Genomic DNA, 14512 nt, shown 5'->3' with positions numbered 1-14512 from the left:
CAACCACTTTTTCCTGTCGCCCGCAGCTATAAAAAGACTAATGGCCCTCACTTCCCTTCTCGTCGCCCACAACCTTCACCATCACTGTCGGCGGACTAGGTGTTGTTCTCGGAGGAGGAACGAGATTGCAGTGAAGCTCTGATAAAAATTATACGGACTCTTTTCAAAGACACACATGGATTTCATCATTGATTTTCGTATGTTTCCCCAAAATGGTTAGCATAGTTTTTATCATTAGGTGGGAAGGATGTGTGGACGCGTGCCAGATGTGTGATGCGTGGAAGAGTGGAATTGACGTCCATGTTTGAAATTGTGAGAAGCATTAGATGGGGCATCCACGTGGATGCATGTTCCAGTGCTTCTCACAATTTTGAGCATTGGCATCAGAATCGGTTGCCGCCGCCAGATTCAGTGAAGTTGAAATTGCTACAAGTTATCGATGATGAAATTGCCCTCGGAATATGTACCTTGTTGAAAGCGTCTTTGCGCTCATACACAGTTTTTTTCGAGAAAACTGCCAATCTATTCATCAAACATCAATGTGGTATAAAGAATATCAGAAATAACAAAAAAATTATATCCAAGTCCGTAGACCACGTAGGGACGACTACAATCACTGGAGCGAGCCGAAGACACGACGCAATCATCGTCCTCCCTCACCGGAGCCGGGCAAACTTTTTCGTAGTAGACAATTTGAAAGTCGTTGTGTTAAGGCCCTACAGGACCAGTGCACTAGAACAACAACTTCCGCCGATAGAGAGAAGTGTATATCAGAAGGATCCAACATGTAGACACATGAACTCACACGAACGGATACGAGATCCAAGCGGTCCATCGAAGACGAACACCGACTGAATCATAAGAGACCCACTAGAGAAACACCTCCACACGCCCTCTGACTAAGCTAGACGCACCACAGGACGGGGCTCAGCGGGGAGAATCTTATTTCATCTTCAGGGAGGCGCCGCCACCTTGCCTTCCTGAATCCTGAGTAGTACACAAACCCGATCTAAACTAAAAAACGCCTTAAAAATAAAGCTCTCCTGCCGGCAGGGACCATGATCCACACACCTCCATCGCCCTAAGACCACATGAGACGAGGTAGATTGGCGGCGCCAACGGGAGGTAGGGAAAACCTATCACCTTGTTTGCCTTGCGTTGCGAGCAAAGAGTTGAGAGAAAGTTGGGTCTGATTTGATTTGTGTCGTGCTCAGATTTAACTGAATGTTGTTGGTTTAACTGAATATGTTTGAAGATTTGTGGGAAAAAATGATGTCACACCGTCAAGTGGGTCCCAGAAATGGAGGCAGCCATTATGGAGACTATAAGTTTGTGTATCACCACTACATATGAATATGAAGACCATCAATATGACGACTTTGATAGAGTTGCTCTTACAAAAACAGCTTCTCGAGGGGAGTTTGGAAACTGCTGACTGACTGGGATGAGGACAGTAGACTTGACCTGCTGCATGGGCAGTTTTCTTCAGCCAAGACTGGTGGCGGGTAAACATTGCGGCTCTCACCCGGAATTCTAACAGCTGCCATTTGGTAGGAGAAAATCTCTCTCATACAGGGCGGCACATTCGGAAAGAGCGGAATCGTCGGGTTTTTCGATCTCATTTCGTTCCGAGAACAATCTCTCTCATCTCATCAAGATGGATCTTCAGCACCGAAGCTCTCCACCGAGCGGTTGTTCGATGATGGGAACGCGCCTGGCCCAGAGCCTGATTAGCTTCTTAGCTAGGTCCTGTGTGACTGTGTCCTTTGGGTGCTTCTGCACCTTGTCTTGTACTGTACATAACTGTACTGTTTTTTGTACGCTTCTACCCAGTTAAGGAATAGGCACTGCCATTTCCTCAACAAAAAAATGTGGAAGGAGAGATGTCGGCGCATCTTCGACTCTTCAAGCACAAGAGCTCCCCTGAGCACGCAGATGTTCAAGAACGACCGGTCCAAGGACTTTAACGGCCTTCTGAACGACGAAACTGATGACGAGCCGGGCTAAATCCCGTTGCGTTCATGCGTTTTTGTCACCAGATCTTTCCTGATTACTTCCTCCGTAAAGAAATATAAGAGCGTTTAGATTACTACTTTAATGGTCTAAACGTTCTTATATTTCATTACCGAGGGAGTACTTCTTATCCTGTAAATACTCCTGCCCAGCCCTCAAAAGAACACAAAAAGCAAGTTTATGCAAGCGAACAGTGGCCTACATAACAGAGTATACAAAATCTCCGTCGATAGCAGCTATTTTGATACTGCTACCACTAACTACATGGACGCGACAAGGTTGAGCAAGGGTCCACATCTCAAAAAAGTTCTTGATCTGTATGTGTTCGACTACGTCGGCGCTCGATTGGCTCTATTTTCCTTTACAGATAATTATCGTACAGGTCAGGTACTGTTACTCTACAAATAATCAGGCAGGCAGGACCAAACTGCATTTTACCTTGGCCCGTTCATCCTTCTTGAGAGATCGGCTCGACGCTTGGCCTCTCTCTCCGCTGTCTGGACATAAAATTCAGCTCCGAGCATGTTGTTTATCTCGACGTCTGATGATAGACCTGCTTCAGCGGTTTGGATTATCAGTTCGACAGTAAGGGTGAATCCAAGGGCTGAAAGCACGCGCACGGCATTGGCAAGCCGGCAAATGTGCCTTCTAGTTTCTAGTGGGGTAAAAGCCTCCACTTCCATGCTCAACTTATGTTGATCTTCGTTCGAATTAGTCTCTTCATCCACCACGGCATGCTCGCCTACCCAGACGAATCCATTGCAACCGAGAATCAAATCGGCATCATATTGCTCAAGATGATGGAAATGCTGCTTTCGCCGTTTTACCAAATAGGCAGGTACTGTGAGCAACTGACCCCTCTGAAGCTGCAAAGAAAACTCAAAACAATTCAACAGGTTAGCACGTTGTATATTGCCACAGGAAGCAAATGCCGGTTCTGAAAGAGGTGAGACTGTCATAAGTCATAACTCCTGCAATCAGATACAAAACATCAACCTATGAGATATCAGGACTTAACAACATGAGATATCAGGACTTAACATGTACTCCTATATGAACTAGTTCATCAACCTGCTTTGCATTACTGCACCGGGTAATCAACATCGACCAACCTTTTACTTTTTCGAAAAATTCGAAATAATGGCAAGAGACAGCATTGCAAGGGCAGAGCGCTCACAATAATGCATAGAGTTCCTCACAATTGGTTCATCACATAAAAAGGCAGCATAACCTAAACTGGTAGAGCACTACCCAATAATAATAGCTGACAAAGAGTTGGTCTCTTATCTACCTTTCCATATTTCTGACTCCTTGGCTGTAGGTCAAGAGATCCATCGTGTTGGATATGACAAACTTCAGCCTGATAATTGGTTTCATTCAAAGTAGCAGCATCAGATTTAAACAGTACTCATCCAGTAAATAAGCAGTAAAGGGTGACAAACTATAAATAAAACATAGTAAAGGACGACAAGCCCAAAAATGTTTCCAATATCATGAACTCCCCTAAGGAAAAACAGTAAAACAAAATGTACAAAAAAATTGAAGGTTGGTGTAACACCCTTACCAATGAACAAACATCCTGGTTACAAAGTGGGACCCGTCTCTGAAATTCTACACACAGAAGTCATACTCCAAAAATACCACTAAATTCTCTACATCATGAGATCCAGTACTAAATACTATGCCATCAGAGCATCACCACTCAACCCCCTAGAAATCGGTGTAATTTTCTGACTGGTGTCTTAGCACCTCATGTATTGGAGTCGTAATGTGTTACATGAACTGCGTGGATGGACATTTGAATTTTCACCATTGCTATATGTCTTATACTCCCTCCGTTCCTAAATGTAAGTCTTTGTAGAGATTCCACTATAAACCACATACGGATGTATATAGATGCATTTTAAGTTTAGATTCATTCATTTTGCTCCGTATGTAGTCCATCTAGTGGAATCTCTACAAAGACTTATATTTAGGAACGGAGGGAGTACTGTTTAATGCATGTCTTGGATGTCTCTATAAACAAATGAGACTATTGAAAGTTAAGAGATTATTATTTTCCAGACTTGATGATAATTAGAGTAGTGCGGTAGCACTGTCTAAGGTTGATATCTGGGTCTTACACTTGGATACATGAGTAAACTGAGAGCAAAGGAAAACATAATAGTCTAATCATTCCCGGAGTCCTTGCGTGTCAGAAGACAAAATGCCTTGATTGCAAACAAACCATCAGAGACTAGTTGACAAAATGCACAGCAAATTTTCCACACTAGAACTCTATGCTGTACCAAAATTAATAATGATGGTAGTTCATTAACCCAATATGCAAAAATTTGAAGAAAACACAACACAATTCGAAGAGAAAGGCTTGCACATTCAGACTTGAGAACTCTGGATACTAGATGAAATCTATCTCGTGTCTTTATTATTGTCAGTTTTGTGCATTATTTGTTGTTATGGTTTTTATTCCTTGGGAATTATCATCAAGTTATTCTAAAAGTATGGCACAGTATAAGCACGTACACTTTCCGGTCTTATTTGTTTTCAACTTCTGTTAAGACCTTATCACAGGTTGGTTCTACAGTCATCGTGGTGCTTCTATACTGGAAAGGGCTGCAGTCTGTTGTACTGACTCAAGTCTCGCTTATATAAAGTAAAAAAACTGAAAACCCATGGTAGATGACACTCTTTGTGTTCTGTGCTCCCTTTTGTTTTTACCAAGTGCTGCAGTGATGTTGATCCCCAGGGCGCAAGTTGGCTTTGTTGTTCCACCTAATAAGGGCCAAACTTGCACCCTCTTTCATTGTTCTGATTTCTCGTCTCCTATATTTGCTTCCCATTGTTTTTTTTTATTGCCAACTTATAGTCCATGCACGCACTTCTGCTCGATCTATTTTCAACCGCCAGTTCCAATGTGCAATTACTTCTATTTCCTGTCTATTAGTTATTCCACAACTACACATATTGGTCACCATATACATCTACCAGTTCCTACTCAGTTCACGAATAATTATGTCCATTCACTCTGTTGCAAGATTTCTTCTACCTTCTATTACTAGCTGAACCCATCTATCAAGCAAGTGAGATATCGGGGCACGCTAATGTCTAAAATACAATTTGAGACGTGCAAGATTGACTGGTGGATAAGTAGTGAGAATGATGGTTCAACCTGATATCAACCGCAAGATGGCAAGAAAAAGCAGAAGGTACCCCAGGACATATAAACACATTTGCAGTGAACAGGTGCAGACAAATATGCCAAGCTGGAGTGCTGAACAGCCTATATCATTGTTTATGCATACTTGTAGTTTGGTACGACTCAGAGGATAGATATATAAGCAAATATATATAATCATTTGTAGAGAAGGGGGGAGGAAAGCGATATTCACACAGACAAGGTCATTTTCTTCAAGTATACTCCGCATATTAAGTTCATCAACATCAGTTCTCCGTCTCTAATAGGCGGGTGGGAAAAAAATCATTAACCAGAATATTGGCGAAAAATTAACTAGTGAAAGATGTCGCATGCTAATGATGAACAGTCATTGATCTCTTTGAAGAAGATGCAACATTTAAATCTCCATTCTAAAATAACATCCAACTTATGCTTCAAGAAAGTAACTGTAGTTTATATATTTCCACAAAAGCAGGAAATTGAATAATTTCCTGGCCGCTACTGTACTCTGCATGTCTTATGGGAGACACCGGTACAAGCTACTATTACGTCTGTTAGATGTGTATAGTCTCTCTTGCACTTTACCATACACATGTATATGTACTGGCCCTTGGCCCTCCTGTGAATGAAGTTGCCCATTCCTAACATGGTATCAGATACTTAGGTTCCTCTTCCGCTCCCGCACGCTCGCAGCTCCGTGCCTAGCTCCCCCGTCGCCGGCCTCCCTCTACCTCGTCGCCGGCGCCGGCCACCTCCTCCCTCGCCCCCGGCTCTCTCCCTCCCCGCCGCCACGCCGTCTCGCCCCGGCCTGCCGTTGCCGCCCCGCGCCTTCCCGTGCTCGGCCGCGGCCGGCAGCCACCTCCCCGCGCCCTGCCGCCTCCTGCTGCAGCCGGTGCTGCCCAGGGCCGGCCCCTCCCACGCTCGCCCCCCCCCCCCCCCCCCCGCTTCCTCCATCGGGGCTGGATCGAGCCAGCGCGAGCCCGATCCCGATCTGGATCGGGGTCTCCTGTAGCAGTTGACAAAAAAAAGGAGCTCCTCATGTCTTCTTCGGGCTATGTCGCCGTTCCTCGGTGCTCGGTGATCTTCGATGGCACCAACTATGCCGAGTTTGCGGGCTTTATGCGTATCCACATGCGTGGTCTCCTTCTGTGGCTCCTACCCCGCCAGCACCGCCGGTTCTTGCTGCTGATGCTTCTCAGGCTGATCGTGATGCCGCCAAGGCTCTCGATGATACTGCAGTTGATGCCTATGATCAGCAGATGTCAGCCTATTCGGATGCCCTTTCTACCTATCGTGATGATCTGTCTGCTTACACTCAGTGGTGCAATGATGATGCTCGTGCTGCTGCTGTTCTTACTGCGAGTGTCCTTCCTCAGTTCGCCTCGGAGTTCATGGGACTTGGCACAGTTGCAGCGATGTGGTCTTATCTCTGTCAGCGCTATCAGCCCTCTGGTGATGCTCTCTACCTATCTGTGGTGCGTCAGGAGCATGCACTCCAGCAAGGTGATTCCTCTTTGATGAGTTCTATTCACAGTGCTCTGCCATCTGGCGTCAGCTTGACTCTCTTCGGACCGTCGTTTGTGGAACTTGCCGTTGCTGTCAGACTACACGGTCTGATTTGGAGTTTCAGCGAGTTCACGAGTTCTTATCTCGTCTTCGCTCTGAGTTCGAGCCTCGCCGTGCTCACCTGCTCGCTCGTGGTCGTGTTCCTATCTCGGAGGTACTTGCTGAGCTTCGTGCTGAAGAGACCCGCCTACGCTCTGCTGGGTTACTTGTGGTTCCATCAGTGTTGGCCGCCCGAGCTCCTATGCCACCTGCTCGCCTCACCGCTCTACCGCTCCTGCCTACTCCTTCAGGGGGGTGGGTCGTCCTTCTTATGCTGAGAGGGGCCGGTCGCGCCGTGACACCTTCTGTGGCTACTGCTCTCGGCCAGGTCACCCAGAGTCTGATTGCCGTGAGAAGAAGCGAGACCAGAGGCGCTCCTCTTCCGGTGGGACTCCTGGATCCTCCTCGACCCCGTCACTCACTGACCAGAACATTATGAGGCTCAAGCGTCTCTTAGCTTCCTCAGGCTCTTCGTCGACCGGTTCCGCTGCTGCTGTGACTGCAGCCACTGCTCCACCACCGCAGGCATCTACACAGTCAGGTACATCTTCGTGGGTTCTGGATTCTGGAGCCTCTTTTCATGTCTTCTGATTCTTCCGTGCTGTCTTCTCTCCGACCTCTTGATTCGCCTGTTAATGTTCTTACCGCTGATGGCACACCTCTTCCTGTTGCTAGCCATGGTCTTCTTTCCACTCCATCTTTTTCTGTTCCTAGTGTTTCACATGTTCCTCGCCTCACCATGAATCTTTTTCCGCTGCCCAACTTACTGATTCTGTTTGTCGTGTCATTCTTGATACCGACTCTTGCTCCATTCAGGATCGTCGCACCAAGGCTTTGGTTGGTGTTGGCCCCCGCCACCGTGAGTCAGAGGGCCTTTGGGAGGTTGACTGGCTTTGTGTTCCTTCCGCTGCCACCACTTCAGCCAGCTCCCATGCTCTTGCTGCCTCTTCGTCTGCGTCCTTCCAGCAGTGGCATCATCGCCTTGGTCACATATGTAGCTCTCGCTTGTCTTCTTTAGTTCGTCAGGGCCTCTTAGGGTCTGTATCTGGAGATGTTTCTTTACATTGTAATGGCTGCAGACTTGGCAAACAGACCCAGTTACCTTATCCTACCAGTGAGTCGGTATCTCAGCGTCCTTTTGACTTAGTTCATTCTGATGTATGGGGTCCTGCTCCCTTTGATTCGAAAGGTGGTCACCGCTACTATATCTTGTTTATTGATGATTTCTCTCGCTACACTTGGCTCTACTTTATGATCTCGTAGCGAGGTTCTCTCTATATACAAACGTTTTGCTGCCATGGTTCACACCCAGTTTTCCACGCCCATTCGTACTTTTCGTGCTGACTCCGCTGGTGAGTTTATCTCCCAGCTGTTGCGTGGTTTTCTTGCGGAACAGGGTACTCTTGCCCAGTTCTCATGTCCTGGTGCACATGCTCAGAATGGCGTTGCCGAACGTAAGCATCGTCATCTACTTGAGACGGCTCGTGCTCTGATGATTGCCGCTTCTCTCCCACCCCATTTTTGGGCTGACGCTGTTTCTGCATCCACCTATCTCATCAACATACAGCCATCGACTGCTCTGCAGGGTGGTATTCCGACGGAGTGTCTCACTGGTCGCTCTGTGGACGATCTTTCTTTTCTTCTTCTCCCTGATACACCCTGCTATGTGCCTCCTCATGTTTTTCCTCCTCCGCCTGCACCTCTCCTTCTCCGTCACCACCGACACCATCTTCCCCATCCTCCTCCTCCAACTCTCCACCATCATCTCCAGTCCGTCGCCCTCTCTCACCATTTCCTCTTCACTCTCGTCGCCCTCGTTCTGAGGATGTTTCCCCTGATGCGCCTTCCACCTCTGGTGCACCTCCTTTCACGCCTCCCCCGGTTCATAACCTCCATGCTCGGCCTCGCCCCCCGCCTGATCGCTACTCTCCTGATCGGTACGGTCTCTCTGTTATTGCTGAGCCCACTTCCTATCGGACTGCCATGACTCAGCCTGAATGGCAGCTTGCGATGGCCGAAGAGCTTGCTGCCCTTGAGCGCTCTGGCACATGGGATCTGGTTTCCCTCCCTTCCGGTGTCCGTCCCATCACCTGCAAGTGGGTCTACAAGATTAAGACTCGCTCTGATGGTTCTCTTGAGCGCTACAAAGCGCGCCTTGTGGCCCGTGGTTTTCAGCAGGAGCAGGGACGCGATTATGATGAGACATTCGCTCCTGTGGCCCACATGACCACTGTTCGCACTCTTCTTGCTGTTGCTTCTGTTCGTCATTGGTCTATCTCTCAACTTGATGTTCAGAACGCTTTTCTTAATGGCGAGTTGCGTGAGGAGGTTTATATGCAGCCACCACCGGGGTACTATGCTCCTGATGGTTTGGTCTGTCGACTTCGCCGCTCCCTCTATGGTCTTAAACAGGCCCCTCGTGCCTGGTTTGAGCGCTTCGCCTCTGTGGTGACTGCCGCTGGCTTCTTGCCCAGTGATCATGATCCCGCGTTGTTTGTTCACACGTCTCCTCGTGGTCGGACTCTGCTCCTTCTCTATGTTGATGACATGATCATCACTGGCGACGACTCTGACTACATAGCCTTTGTTAAGGCTCGCCTTCGCGACCAGTTCCTCATGACTGATCTTGGTCCACTTCGCTATTTTCTTGGGATTGAGATCTCCTCGACCTCTGATGGCTTCTACATCTCCCAAGAAAAATATATTCAGGATCTTCTTGCTCGCGCTGCTCTCGGTGATGAGCGCACAGTTGTGACTCCTATGGAACTCAACGTTCAGCTTCGTGCTTCTGATGGTGACCCTCTCCCTAACCCCACTCGCTATCGTCATCTTGTTGGCAGTCTTGTCTATCTTGCTGTTACGCGTCCTGATATCTCCTATCCTATTCATATCCCGAGTCAGTTCGTTTCAACCCCCAGCTCTGTCCACTATAGTCATCTCCTCCGTGTTCTACGATATCTTCGTGGCACGCTCTCTTAGCGCCTTTTCTATCCCCGCTCCAGCTCTCTTGAGCTCCAGGCCTACTCTGATGCTACCTGGGCTAGTGATCCCTCTGATCGACGCTCGCTGTCTGCTTATTGTGTCTTTCTTGGTGGCTCTCTTATTGCCTGGAAGACAAAGAAACAGACTGTCGTTTCTTGCTCGAGTACAGAGGCTGAGTTGCGAGCCATGGCTATGCTGACGGCTGAGGTGATCTGGTTACGGTGGTTACTTGAGGACTTTGGTGTGCCTGCTACTACCTCGACTCCCTTATTGTCAGACAGTACTGGTGCTATCAGTATTGCGCGTGACCCGGTGAAGCATGAGCTCACCAAGCACATCGGTGTGGATGCCCACTTTGTGCGTGCTGCTGTGCAGGATCAGACTCTCGCTCTTCACTATGTGCCCTCTGAGTTACAGTTGGCGGACTTCTTCACGAAGGCACAGACTCAAGCACAGCATAGTTTTCTTCTCTTCAAACGCAGTGTTGTTTATCCACCATGAGTTTGAGGGGGGGTGTTAGATGTGTATAGTCTCTCCTGCACTTTACCATACACATGTATATGTACTGGCCCTTGACCCTCCTGTGAATGAAGTTGCCCATTCCTAACAACGTCAGCTAGAAAGTGTGGTTTGAGACATGTTGAAGTATCTGTTTGATGTAGTCTAGCATCATTTTATCTACCAGATTGTATACTGCAAGAATATTCCAGTTGTCAGCCCGTTGTCCCACCGACGTTTTCAAATCTTACCCTCCATATCCATTATGCACCAGCTGAAAGAATATGCTGGTGGTTCTTTTTTAACAAAAGAAGACCACACACTTATGGGTGTTACGGGGTAAAGGTGCAACAACATACCTGGATTCCATCAGGCAAATTCATAGAAGAAAGCATCAGAACAGCACCTTGGCTAAAGTTTGTCTCCAACCTCCAGCGCTTAGAAGCAATCTTGCAGGGGAAAAACACAATTAATTGATACTGGCCAGAATAGAATACATTTTTTGCATCTGAACAAGCAGATAGTGAATGAATCACACTGTGATGGCATGACTATAATTAGCCAGATTTACCCATGCCCTCTGATTATTCATACGGGAGTATATCCAAATAAAAGTAAATAACATGAACAATTAGACCCATAAAAAATAGTTGAGACTACTAACTATCAAACATACGGAAAACTGATTGTCCAATCCATGTATATACTATGAGGATCCTTTTTCGAGAAAACGCAAAAGCTTTGTGTTTCTTTCATTAAAAATGTAGAAGAGTTCAAACTACAAGCCTCAGCAGTGTCTAGAACTACCCAAGTATCACCGGGAGCTAAGCAACAGAAAATTAATGGACATCCCAAGATCCCAGCAAGATCACCCGAAGCCCAAGAGCTTGAGCCCACACCCATAACCTTGATTCTTCCTTGATCCTAGCCAACAGTGCTGGAATGCTTGGTCTGGTGTGCTTGAACGTGCACTCATTGCACTGTTTCCAGAGCATCCAGGATATCAAAATGGTCATAGAATCCAGCCCCTTGTGTAGCGGCTTTGGGGTGACGGTAGGCAGCATGCCACCAGTCGACAACGGTCACTCCCGGCATTGGTGGCTGACAAGATGCTCTTAACCAGGCAATGACCACATACTTGGGTTGTTTATAACATACAACAACTATCGCAGTTTGAACCGTGAGCTTTAAGGCGAAGGGTAGAGCATCGTCATGGACTGAAATCCATGACACGTTTTATTACATTCAGGTGTGTAGCGCATTCCTAGCAGGAACCATGTTAGAAAAATGAGAAGAACACTGAGAGAGTGACACAAAGTGCACGTACCTCACTGACACGGCCAATAATGATATCCCCTTTCTGTGGCTTATACCTGAAAAGGCCCAAGAGAACAAAATGAGCTAAGCCTAGCCCCCTCTACTAAGAGAAGGCTTATTTTTACCATTTGTTGGTCAACCATTGGAACTGACAAACCAATTGATAATCAAACAAACAACTAGTGCCTTAGGGGAATTAGGGTAGAATGCAGAACTCACTAGAAATTCAACCCTTTGCCCTTTAAATCAATTAATATAAAAATTTGTAACGAACCCAAATATCTAGAGTTTGATTCTGCACAGATAATAACCACCCTGCTCGAATCCAACACAATGTAATATTTCAGAATGAAACTTCAGTGCGCGCTACAATAATCCATTCACTGAGACAAATAAGTACTAAGCCAACCAATCAATTCATGCTGCGTAGACAATTGTACTACTCGGTATACCATAGTCATGTCATGCCAGCACTGCCAGGCAGGGGAACAGAAACCAATCAAATCGCTGGAACCTGGTAGAGGGGAGAACAGAAGGAAGGCAGGGAGAGGGCACCTTGCCCGGAGCGTCCTCACGCAGACGAGATTCTGGACCCGCTCCACCACGCCGCACACCGTCGCCACAACCTCCCCGTCCTGATCAGACGTGCCATGCCCCCTGCACGCAAAGCAAACACGCGCGCACGCGCACACGCCCGAAAACCCTATCAGTCCATCACGAAACACGAGCGGGGAAACAGGTGGGAAGGGGGTGTGAGGGCGGGCTGTTACTTGAGGATGGTGTCCTCGGGGTTGACGGGGATGTTGTCGGCGAAGGTGACGGCGGCGGCGGCGGGGGCGAGGGCCTGGAGCTCGTGGAGTGCGGCCTCGAGGCGGACCCTCTGTGTCTGGTTCAGTCGTAGGTGGAGGTCTCCCATCGCCGGGGAGGAGAAGGAGGAAGCGTCGGAGGTTGTCGGCGTTGCCGCTGATCGACGGCGAAAATTAGTCTTTTTTTATGAGGGGAGGCGAAAATTAGTCAAAGCCCCAAGATTTTGTTAACCAACCCTGGTCATATGGGCCGTGTTTGTAAGGACGGTTCGCGGGCACGGATTATTGGCCCGGCACACCACGGCCGATCTCCGAAGCCCAGCGTTAAGGCCGGCTAGGCATTACCCTTTTATACGCGGGCCAGGCATGACAGGGCCAGGCCCTATTCATAGGTTGCTTCGTTTCTAGCTCAATACAAAAGCCACTCCTATTTGGCGCGTTGGTCGCCAAATAGCGAGCTGGTACATACCCCAACAGCGCCAGATCCTTTCTAGGACGGCCCATTTCGGGATTCCCTCCCCACCGTTTTCTTAACTTTTCCTTTGTTTTTCTTCTAGTTATTATTTCTTTGTAGTTTTTTGTTTGAGTTTTCTATTTTTATTTTTCGTTTTTCTTTACTGTTTGGTTTTTCCTTCTTCTCTTTCTTTCTTTTCTATGTTTCCTTTACTTTTTTTTAACAGCCTTCTTTCAAATTTGTGAACATACTTTTCAAAATCATAAACAATTTTTGAACTTTTCGAACTTGTGAACTTTTTGCGAAATCATGGACATTTTAAAAAATAGTCAACATTTTTTAAAATCATGAACACTTTGAATTGACGAGCAGTTTTTTACAAATTCGTAAGAATTTTTGAAAAAACTGAACATCTTTTTTGAAACCCATGAACATTTGTTTCCAAATGAAGAACATTTTCAGAAATTGGGGAAACAATTTTTGTAATTCACGAACATTTTCATCAGACAATATTTTTTGAATCGATGAACCTTTTTTGTAATTCATGAATATTTTTTGAATTGTGTGAACCTTCTTAGAAATTCGTGAACAATTTTTTAATTTGTGAACACTTGTTCAATTTCATAACCTTTTTGAATACATGAACATTTATTTCAAAATCATGAACAATTTTTGGTTTCCTGAACTAGTTTTAAAAATCGTGAACATTTTTTGAATATACGAACATTTTTTAAAAGATCACGAATATTTTTTGAATCCATGAACATTTTATGATTTCCTGAACACTTTGTTCCAAACGCATATTCTTTAAAAAAATTGAGCTTTTAAAATTCTAAATTATTTAGAATAGAAAAAACACAAAAAAATAAAGTGAAAAACTTGAATTATTAAAAATATAGGGCCCGATCTAAAGCACCAGACGCCAAATCTCTCCATACTGCGAGAAACCCTAACCTCACTATCCCAAGGAGATGATAGAAATCTATGCTAGAGCTTCGTCGACTGTGTTCAAATTAACGAATTCGAGGAGGATCGTTGGTTCTTGCGTCAATGGCGCAACGGGTCATGCAATTGGTCTAGAATGATAGAGGGGAACATAGGCAACCCGGTTAACACTTTTAATTGGATAATGGTTTATTAGACCAACTATTAGTGCCTCCATATTTGATCCTTGTGGTATCAAATGATCCGAGAATCAAATGAAACTACAAACCTAGCCTTTTCATAATAGAACAAGGCCATATAAAAATATTCGAAACACTTGGAGACCTTTTGTTTCCCATTTGTGAATATAGTCCAAGTTAATTAATTAATTAATGATCATGCAATGCAAATGATGCACAATCAATACAATAGAAAAAATATTTAGGGTACTATCATTGGGTGTTACATGTGGGGCCTCAACCTCTACAAGTATGGACTCCGCGCGTGTTTGTTCGAAGCGGGGCAATCATGTCAGGCGTTGATGGCCTTCCTTCTCCGTACGCTTCTCCTCCTTCCAGTTGACCATACACTTGTCGTATAATGCTCACAGCTCGGCGAGTTTGTCATCGTCGATGTCGGTGGGGCCGTAGGATCGGCTCAAAGTCAAAGGGTAAGGGCTCGACAAATCTAGCCTACCTGGGACTCTGTCATTGTTGTCGTTCGTTGTTTAGTGAGGGG

At 46.2% G+C, this 14512-nt stretch overlaps 1 protein-coding gene across 1 annotated transcript; it reads right to left on the bottom strand.

The window, feature by feature from the left end:
- Nucleotides 1-2168: 2168 nt before the first annotated feature.
- On the bottom strand, nt 2169-12576 carry LOC109757551 (exosome complex component RRP4 homolog). Its single transcript, XM_040392138.2, has 6 exons — nt 12361-12576; nt 12146-12247; nt 11601-11646; nt 10633-10722; nt 3305-3373; nt 2169-2879 (listed from the first exon to the last, which is right to left on the bottom strand). The coding sequence occupies exons 1-6, from the start codon at nt 12504-12506 to the stop codon at nt 2448-2450; spliced, it is 885 nt and encodes a 294-aa protein (XP_040248072.1). The 5' UTR covers nt 12507-12576; the 3' UTR covers nt 2169-2447.
- Between the last annotated feature and the right edge of the window lie 1936 nt (nt 12577-14512).

This window comes from Aegilops tauschii, chromosome 6, assembly GCF_002575655.3.
Source record: "Aegilops tauschii subsp. strangulata cultivar AL8/78 chromosome 6, Aet v6.0, whole genome shotgun sequence".
NCBI lineage: Eukaryota > Viridiplantae > Streptophyta > Magnoliopsida > Poales > Poaceae > Aegilops > Aegilops tauschii.
Note: the sequence above shows the minus strand (reverse complement) of the source record. Positions and strands in the feature narration are given on the sequence as shown.

Excerpts from the sequence above, each read along its gene's own strand:
- LOC109757551 (XM_040392138.2), bottom strand. The coding sequence starts at position 12,506 with ATGGGAGACCTCCACCTACGACTGAACCAGACACAGAGGGTCCGCCTC. Across the intron at positions 12,248-12,360 it reads CCCGAGGACACCATCCTCAA|GGGGCATGGCACGTCTGATC; the intron begins GTAACAGCCCGC and ends CTTTGCGTGCAG. Across the intron at positions 2,880-3,304 it reads GGAGTCAGAAATATGGAAAG|CTTCAGAGGGGTCAGTTGCT; the intron begins GTAGATAAGAGA and ends TTTTCTTTGCAG.